This window comes from Rana temporaria, chromosome 6 (genome assembly GCF_905171775.1).
Source record: "Rana temporaria chromosome 6, aRanTem1.1, whole genome shotgun sequence".
In the NCBI taxonomy this organism is placed as follows: Eukaryota; Metazoa; Chordata; class Amphibia; order Anura; family Ranidae; genus Rana; species Rana temporaria.
Window position 1 is genome coordinate 130,945,670 of NC_053494.1, and position 10,004 is coordinate 130,955,673.

At 41.9% G+C, this 10,004-nt stretch overlaps 1 protein-coding gene across 1 annotated transcript; it reads left to right on the forward strand.

Annotated features, from left to right (window-relative positions):
* The first annotated feature begins 2,009 nt into the window (after nucleotides 1-2,009).
* On the forward strand, nucleotides 2,010-3,026 carry LOC120942676 (olfactory receptor 2B2-like). Its single transcript, XM_040355615.1, has one exon. The coding sequence runs from the start codon at nucleotides 2,010-2,012 to the stop codon at nucleotides 2,955-2,957; it is 948 nt and encodes a 315-aa protein (XP_040211549.1). The 3' UTR covers nucleotides 2,958-3,026.
* The last annotated feature ends 6,978 nt before the right edge of the window (nucleotides 3,027-10,004 follow it).

Sequence of the window (10,004 nt, forward strand, 5' to 3'; positions counted from 1 at the left end):
AATTTTGAATAAACTAGAGTTTGAGGGCCTGATTTTTTAACCACTTGCTTACTGGACCCTTAAACCCCCCTCCTGCCCAGACCAATTTTTAGCTTTCAGAGCTCTCATTTTTTGAATGACAATTGCACCGTCATACAACACTGTACCCATATGAAGTTTTCATAATTTTTTTCCCACAAATATAGCTTTTTTTTGGTGGTATTTGATCACCGTTTTATATTTTGTTATAAAATTTTGCAAACAGGTAATTTTTCTCCTTCCTTCATTGATGTACGCTGATGAGGCTGCACTGATGGGCACCGATAGGCTGCACTGATGGACACTGAAGGGCTGCACTGATGAGCACCGATAAGGCGGCACTGGTGGGCACCGATGGGCTGCACTGATGGGCACCGATTAAACAGCACTGGTGGGCACTGATAGACGACATTGGTGGGCACTGAGAGGTGGCACTGATGGGTGGCACTGAAGGGCATTAATAGGTGGCACTGGTGAGCACTGAGAAGTAGAACTAATAGGTGGCACTGATAGTTGGCACTGATAGCTGGCAGTGATGGGCACTGATAGGTGGCAGTGATGGGCACTGATAGGTGGCAATGATGGACACTGAACAGCACTTGTAAGCAGGTGGGAGAATGGATGGACAGCCGCACTCCAAAAAGTCTTGTTGAAAAATGACGTGCTCTCTATTGTAAAAAGGAAAAAATGCACAGCACACAACAGCATACAGTGGGATAGACACACTGACGCGTTTCGCATTAACAACTAATGCTTAGTCATAGTCAGCTATGACTAAGCATTAGTTGTTAATGCGAAACGCGTCAGTTGTCTATCCCACTGTATGCTGTTGTGTGCTGTGCATTTTTTCCTTTTTACAATAAAGAGCACGTCTTTTTTCAACAAGACTTTTTGGAGTGCGGCTGTCCATCCATTCTCCTACCTGCTTAATTCTATGCATTGCCAGCACCCGTGTGATTCCTGAGTGGACATTGATTACCTGCCTGTGCTCACCTGGAGCGGCGGTCTCCCTACCGAACAGCACTTGTAGGTGACACTAATAGGCAGCACTGATAGGTGGCACTGATGAGACACTGATTGGCACCACTGGTGGGCATTGGTAGGTGGCATTTGTGGGCATTGAGAGGTGGCACTGTTTTGCACTGGTGGGCACTGATTTGTGGCACTGTGGGCACTGGCAGGCGGTACTGGTGGGCACAGATGAGGCGGATGTGCTTCTTCGTCTTCGGGACTGATGTCCCTTGCACAAAAGTCGGTGATCGGCTTATTTTTCTCCTCACGCTCTCAGCGTGAGGAGAAAAAAATTATTACCGAGCTTTTGTTTACATCACGTAATCAGCTGTCATTGGCTGACAGCTGATCACGTGGTAAGGTGCCGATCTGTGATCACCCTAGTCTAAGTGACTCTGTGATCACACCTGCAGGGGGGGGCGCATGGAGAGCGTGCAAAGGGGAGGACGTCTATTGACGGCCTCCCGGCAAAGCAGGAGGAGTTAAAGTAAAGCAAGATGAAATGAGGTAAAGTGAAGGTTGGTCTCTTTTTCTAGTAGAGACTGAAGTCTTTACTTTAAGCATCCAGTCATGTGAAAAAATAAACACTTACTTTGTTATGTAATATACTTAAAGTTGAAAGGGGCAAAGAAATAAAAAATGGCACTACAATGCAGTTTGTCAGTTGCATTAATACAGTAGTGTTTGTTTTCCTTCTGTCCTTCTGTAAAACGTCTTAGTTTTAATTAGCAATAACTCAGTTATTTTCCACTAACTGTAACAGGCCAAGCTGTCCAAAAAAAGTGGTAGTTAAAGTCACAGGAAATTCCAATCTTTGCTGCTAAATTGTCATGGTAGCTGTCAGTCAACCAGCAGTGGCATTGACTACAGGGGGTTGGATAAAAAGGTTGACTGTTTTCCATATATATAATTGCAAGAAACTAACAATAAATAAACAATTATTAAAATGCACAGACTTCTGTACATGTTTTCTTTGCAGAATGGCTTGGAAAAATGACACAGTTATCAAAGAATTTATCCTTCTTGGCCTTTCCAGTAATCCCATTATACAAATCATACTTTTTGTGATATTCCTGATCATGTACTTGATCATTTTAGTTGCAAATTCTCTTATTGTCCTGGCTACAGTCACTGATAGCACTCTTCAAACCCCTATGTATTTTTTCCTCACTAATTTGTCTCTACTGGACATCTGCTATTCATCCTCAATAATACCACGGATGCTGAGAGACATGATGGTGGTCAAAAAGACAATTTTGTTTGCAGATTGTGTTGCACAAATGTATATATCTCTTTCATTGGGGGAAGCAGAATGTATTCTTTTAGCTGTAATGGCTTATGACCGCTATATAGCAATCTGTTTTCCTTTACATTATACTACAATTATCCACAGAAATTTGTGTATTCAGATAGCTGCAGGAACATGGTTTTGTGGATTTCTCTTATCTATTTCTCATGTAGCCTTAACTTGGAATGTGGATCTTTGTGGACATAATGAAATTAACCATTTTGAGTGTGAAGTACCAGAAATCTTAGCTTTAGGATGCGGGAATGTTACAGTTGTTGAATTTGTGATTTTTATTGTTGGTGTCATTATTTTAATTGTACCCATTACTTTTATCATCATTACATATATTAAAATTATAAGAGCCATTTTTAAAATAAGCTCTTCTGCAGGACGGAGAAAGGCGTTTTCCACTTGTGGCTCTCATATAACTGTTGTAATCTTGTTCTATGGCTCAGCTATGGCCACCTATATGAAACCTCGATCTAAGTCATCTCCCGATACAGATAAACTTTTTGCTATATTTTATACAATAGTTACACCAATGCTGAATCCATTGATTTATACACTCAGGAATAAAGAAGTTAAATCGGCTCTAAAAAAGGTTTCATGTAAGAATATATCTTTTCTTCAATTTGTTTAGAATAAAAAAAAAAACATATAGCAATCACATAACAGGAATATTACCAAGGCATTGATAAAAACTATCAACACAAGCTAAATAAAGATTCTATCAATAACTGTATCCCAAATTTTTGCAAAAACTATTCATTCAAATGGAAAACATAAAAATAAAGTATTTCATCTGATTTCAGTTAAATTTACCAGTCTATTTATTACCTAATTATATATTAAAGAAACCCTTCAGATTTAGGATTGATTCACAAAATATGGACCAAGCAAGAGGGAGGGTAACATAAAATGATGTGAATTTAATTCTCCATCACTGCTCTCAGTATACATACTATGTAACAGTAGCACAATTTCCCCATCACTACTATCTCTGGTCATGTTTATAAATATACATTTATATACTGTATAATATTAAATATAAATAAATAAATAAATATATATATATATATATATATATATATATATATATATATATATATATATATATATATATATATATATATATCGTTGCAAGAAAAAAATGTGAACCCTTTTGGAATGATATGTATTTCTGCACAAACTAGTCATAAAATGTGATCTGATCTTCATCCAAGTCACAACAATAGACAATCACAATGGCCCGGAATTAGAGAGCAATTGCACCTGCGTAACCATAGTTACGCAGCGCAATTGCTGACTTGCTCCGGCGTTACGAATGCTCCTGATTCAAGAACATCGTAACGCCGACTGCAGCCTAAAATCTGCGTGGCATAAGGCTCTTATGCCACGCAGATTTTAGGCTGCATTCTTGCGATGACTGCTAGGGGGCGCTCCCATTGTGCTCAGTGTATAGTATGCAAATTGCATACTAACACCGATTCACAATGTTGCGCGGGCCCTGCGTACGCAAGTTACGGAGTTTCCGTACGGCGTCTTTAGCGTAAGGCTGCCCCTTCTAATAGTAGGGGCAGCCAATGCTAAAGTATACCCGCCGTTCCCGCGTCGTGAAATTTGAATTTCACGTCGTTTTGCGTAAGTGATTCGTGAATGGCGCTGGACGCCATTCACGTTCACTTTGAAGCAAACTTTGCGACGTCATTTGTCGCAATGCACGTCGGGAAAGTTTCCCGACGGCGCATGCGCTTTACGATCGGCGCGGGAACGCGCCTAATTTAAATGATTCCCGCCCCCTGCGGGATCATTTAAATTGCGTGCGCTTACACCGGGCAATTTTGACGGCGCGCCCTCGCAATTAACGGAGCTACTGCTCCATGAATCGAGGGCAGCGGCGCAAATTTGCAGGGGCGCAGGGCAAAATCGTTGCCCTGTGCCTCCGTAATTTATGTGCAAATCTTACTGAATCTGGGCCCGTCTGCTTAAACTAATAACACACAAAGAATGAAATGTTACCATGTTTTTATTGAACACACCATGTAAACATTCACAGTGCAGGTGAAAAAAGTATGTGAACCCCTAGACTAATGACATCTCCAAGAGCTAATTGGAGTGAGGTGTAAGCCAACTGGAGTCCAATCAATGAGATGAGATTGGAGGTGTTGGTTACAGCTGCCCTATAAAAAACACACACCAGTTCTGGGTTTGTTTTTCACAAGAAGCATTGCCTGATATGAATAAAGCCTTGCACAAAAAAGCTCTCAGAAGACCTACGATTAAGAATTGTTGACTTGCATAAAGCTGGAAAGGGTTATAAAAGTATCTCCAAAAGCCTTGCTGTTCATCAGTCCACGGTAAGACAAATTTTCTATAAATGGAAAAAGTTCAGCACTGCTGCTACTCTCCCTAGGAATGGCCGTCCTGTAACAATGACTTCAAGAGCACAGCACAGACTGCTCAATGAGGTGAAGTAGAATCCTAGAGTGTCTGCTAAAGACTTACAAAAGTCTCTGGCATATGCTAACATCCCTGTTAGCGAATCTACGATACATAAAACACTAAACAATAATTGATTTCATAGGAGGATACAACAGAGGAAGCCACTGCTGTCCAAAAACATTGCTGCACGTTTACAGTTTGCACAAGAGCACCTGGATGTTCCACAGCAGTACTGGCAAAATATTCTGTGGACAGATGAAACCAAAGTTGAGTTCTTTGGAAGAAACACACAACATTATGGGGCTGATTTACTATTATCAGTGCGCTGCGCCGGTTCATGGCTTAATTAGTGCACCGGATGAATCCTTAATTAGGCGCATGAACCAGCGTAGCAGCGGGCGCAATGCAATTAATATGTAAAGCCGCCGCCGAACTCTCTTTAGAAGTCTATGGGAGAAATCAAAAGTGTTAATTTTAAAGGTTAAAATGCTAGTTTTTGTCCTAAAAAGTGTTTGGGGACCTGCCCCAGGGGACATGTATCAATGCTTTTTTTTTTTTTAACGGCTGTTTTTTCGGAAGCAGTGAATTTAATAATGCTTAAAGTGCAACAAAAAAGGTGAAATATTACTTTAAATTTCGTACCTAGGGGTGGTGTAAAGTCAGCATGTGAAAAAGCGCATTTTCCTGTGGTTAGAACTGTCCCTGCACAAAATGACATTCTGAAGGAAAAAAGGTAATTTAAAAATTACTCGCGGCAATAATGAATTGTTGGCTTCCGGCAATTCTGAGAGAATTCATAAAAAAAAAAAAAAAGGGTGGGTTCCCCCCAAATTTAATTACAAGACCCTTCAGGTCTGGTATGGATATTAAGGGGAACCCCACCCCAAATTTAAAAAAAAATGGTGTGGAGTTCCCCCAAAAATCCACACCAGACCCATTTCCGAGCACGTTAACCTGACCGGCCGCAGAAAAGAGGGGGGACAGAGTGCGGCCCCCCCTCTCCTGAACCGTACCAGGCCACATGCCCTCAACATGGGGAGGATGTCCCCATGTTGATGGGGACAAGGGCCTCATCCCCACAACCCTTGCCCGGTGGTTGTGGGGGTCTGCGGGCAGGGGGCTTATCGAAATCTGGAAGACCCCTTTGACAAAGGGGACCCCCAGATCCCGGCCCCCCTGTGTGAAATGGTAATAGGGTACATTGTACCTCTACCATTTCACCCCAAAAAAGTGTCCAAAATGTAAAAAATCACAATAGCCGGTTTTTGACAATTCCTTTATTAATATGTTCTTTCCGCGCTTCTTCTTCTTCTTCCATCTTCCTCTTTTCTGCTTTCATTTGGGTTTCTTCCTCCATCTTCTTCTTCCTCTGCTTCTTTCTTGGGTCTTCTCGTCCGCATCTTGACCGGCGTCTTTTTCCATCTTCTTCTCCTTCCGTCGGCCTTCTCGTCCGCATCTTGACCGGCTTCTTCTTCCATCTTCTTCTCCTTCCGTCGGCCTTCTCGTCCGCATTTTGACCGGCGTCTTCTTCCATCTTCTTCTCCTTCTGTCGGCCTTCTCATCCGCATCTTGACCAGCGTCTTCTTCCATCTTCTTCTCCTTCCATCGGCCTTCTCATCCGCATCTTGCTTCTTCTTCCCCGGACGCTGCGCTTGAAATTGAAGTTCCCGCTGTGTGACGCTCCTGTGACCCCCCCTCTCTGACACCACGGGTAAAGTCATAAGAAAGTCCCTGTGTGGTACATGTGCGTCAGAGGGGGGCAGGGTCACAGAGCATCACACGGCAGGACTTCAATTTCAAGCGCAGCTTCCGGGGAAGAAGAAGCCACGCAAGATGCGGACGAGCTTCCAATTGAAGTTCCCGCCGTGTGACGCTCATGTGACCCCACCCCCTCTGACGCACATGTACCACACGGGGACTTTCTTATGACTTTACCCATGGCGTCAGAGGGGGCGGGGTCACAGGAGCGTCACACGGCGGGGACTTCAATTTCAAGCGCAGCGTCTAGGGAAGAAGAAGCAAGATGCGGATGAGAAGGCCGACGGAAGGAGAAGAAGATGGAAGAAGACGCCGGTCAAGATGCGGACGAGAAGACCCAAGAAAGAAGCAGAGGAAGAAGAAGATGGAGGAAGAAACCCGAATGAAAGCAGAAAAGAAGAAGATGGAAGAAGAAGATGCGCTGAAAGAAGATATTAATAAAGGAATTGTCAAAAACCGGCTATTGTCTTTTTTTACATTTTGGACACTTTTTTTGGGTGAAATGGTAGAGGTACAATGTACCCCATTACCATTTCACACAGGGGGGGCAGGATCTGGGGGTCCCCTTTGTTAAAGGGGTCTTCCAGATTTCGATAAGCCCCCTGCCCGCAGACCCCCACAACCACCTGCCAGGGTTGTGGGGATGAGGACCTTGTCCCCATCAACATGGGGACATCCTCCCCATGTTGAGGGCATGTGGCCTGGTACAGTTCAGGAGAGGGGGGGCCACACTCTGTCCCCCCTCTTTTCTGCAGCCGGCCAGGTTTACGTGCTCGGATAAGGGTCTGGTATGGATATTTGGGGGGAACCCCACATCATTTTTTTTTTTTGCAGCGGGGTTCCCCTTAATATCCATACCAGACCTGAAGGGCCTGGTAATTGAATTTGGGGGGACCCCCACGTTTTCTATTTTTTTATTTTTAATTATTGACTGTATTCTTTACTTCAAATTCATTCACTTCCTGTCACATAGCCAAACAAGGGTAAAACCTTACTAATGTCTTTTCTTGGGGATACACGGATCAATCTAAATAGTTCCCCATTATGTAAATTGCACTCTAGCATTTTGCTGTGTACACCCCAAATTATTAGGGATCTTGGACTTTGGGGTCCATTTACTAAAGGCAAATCCACTTCGCACTACAAGTGGACAAGCAAGGAAGAAAAGAACAAAAAAAATTGGCTTCTACAGGATTGGATGTTAAAACCATCAGTGCTTCCCCTCTGATTTTCAGCAACTACGCTTGTACTGCAGAGTGGCTTTGCCTTTACTAAACCCCAAATTAAGCAGTGCAATTTGCTTAATAGGGACACTAGTTAGATTGACCTGTGTGTCCCCAAGAAAAGACATTGGTAGGGTTTTAACCTCACTTCCTGTTCAGTTGTGTGACAGAAAGTGAAGCCAATTTTAAGAAAAGGGACACAAAGCCCAACCCAAAAAACACAAGCAGGGGTTCTAACACTCACTTGGGTTCCCTCAAACACCCACAATTAGAATAGGATTGCCTTGCGCTATATTTAAGCACAGTGCTGTAAATCAGCACTTCAAGCCTGTCCGCCAATAACCCCCCCCCCCCAACAGGCCATGTTTGCAGGTTTTCCTTCATCTTGCACATGTGCTTAAAAAGACAGTCTGGACAGCAATTCTTGATAAGATAAATCCACAAAACATGTCCTGTCGGGGGTACTTGAGGACTGAAGCTGAGGCCCACTGCAGTAAAAAGGAAACAATACTTACTGCGCTGTATTTTTCCTTTCCTGATGATTAAACATGGCAGCAAACATTTCATGCATACACACCAGGAAAGGAGCTTCGAGACAAACCACAACTGATTGGTTAGGCCAAACCTATTTCAGCTGCAGCTGTCAAAATCTGTAGCATGAAAAAGTAACAAAAAACAAACTTCAAAATTTGAAAGTAATTTTATTGGTCAACAAAACAAGGAAAGCAAAAATAAATAAATAAAAAAACACAAACAAAAATAAAAATAAAAAATAAAAATAAACATAGGTTCATTTGAGACAGTAAACAGCATATGGTTTATGCTTTGGAAATAACACAATAGAGCCACAGACACAGGATTGAAACATTAGTCACAACATCTTGAGAAATATTTAGCAAAATAATGCAGCACAGACAGACATCAAAGTGAACAGTCTGGACAGCAATTCTTGATAAGATAAATCCACAAAACATGTCCTGTCGGGGGTACTTGAGGACTGAGGCTGAGGCCCACTGCAGTAAAAAGGAAACAATACTTACTGCGCTGTATTTTTCCTTTCCTGATGATTAAACATGGCAGCAAACATTTCATGCATACACACCAGGAAAGGAGCTTCGAGACAAACCACAACTGATTGGTTAGGCCAAACCTATTTCAGCTGCAGCTGTCAAAATCTGTAGCATGAAAAAGTAACAAAAAACAAACTTCAAAATTTGAAAGTAATTTTATTGGTCAACAAAACAAGGAAAGCAAAAATAAATAAATAAAAAAACACAAACAAAAATAAAAATAAAAAATAAAAATAAACATAGGTTCATTTGAGACAGTAAACAGCATATGGTTTATGCTTTGGAAATAACACAATAGAGCCACAGACACAGGATTGAAACATTAGTCACAACATCTTGAGAAATATTTAGCAAAATAATGCAGCACAGACAGACATCAAAGTGAACACTGTTAAAAAAAACATACATTGCCAAAAAAAACCTTGATGAAAAACATATCTGTTTTGCAAAGACATTCTTGCCTGCCAGCCCCCCACACACACTGCCCTCTTCTCAGGGCATAGGCTTGTGTGTGTTAATGATGCAATTGAAAACACATGGACAAAGTTCAGTCTCTACTTTGGGTGAACTTGTAAGTGGTTACACCTGTTAAGGATGTCCTTAAATTACTAACCCAAAAAACACGCTCTATGAGCATGCTCAGAGTCATCCAAGTGATGTTCACACACAAAAAGCAACTTCAAAAATTCCCTGGGCATGCTCAGTTCACCAGAAAGGTAGGCAGAAACATAAACAAAGCTGCAATCGTTGCTGAAAGCATGAGATCTCTGGTTTTTTTTTCCAATCGCATGCTTTCCAGCCTGAAGAACAGATGTGAGGTCTTATTGAATTATTACGTAAAAAAAAAAATAATAATAATTAAAATGCCCCTGTCCCTAGTAGCTCGCACTCAGAAGCGAACACGCATGTAAGTCCCGCCCACATATGTAAACGCCGTTCAAACCACACATGTGAGGTATTGAAGCGTGCGTTAGAGCAAGAGCAATACTTTTAGTACTAGACCTCCTCTGTAACTCTAAACTGGTAACCTGTATAAAAAAACAAGCGTCGCCTATGGAGATTTTAAAGTCCTGAAGTTTGGCGCCATTCCATGAGTGTGTGCAATATTAAAGTGTGACAAGTTAGGTATCTATTTACTCTATGTAACATCATCTTTCACATTATCACTAAAAAAATTGGCTAACTTTACTGTTT

Excerpts from the sequence above, each read along its gene's own strand:
- LOC120942676 (XM_040355615.1), top strand. The coding sequence starts at position 2,010 with ATGGCTTGGAAAAATGACACAGTTATCAAAGAATTTATCCTTCTTGGC.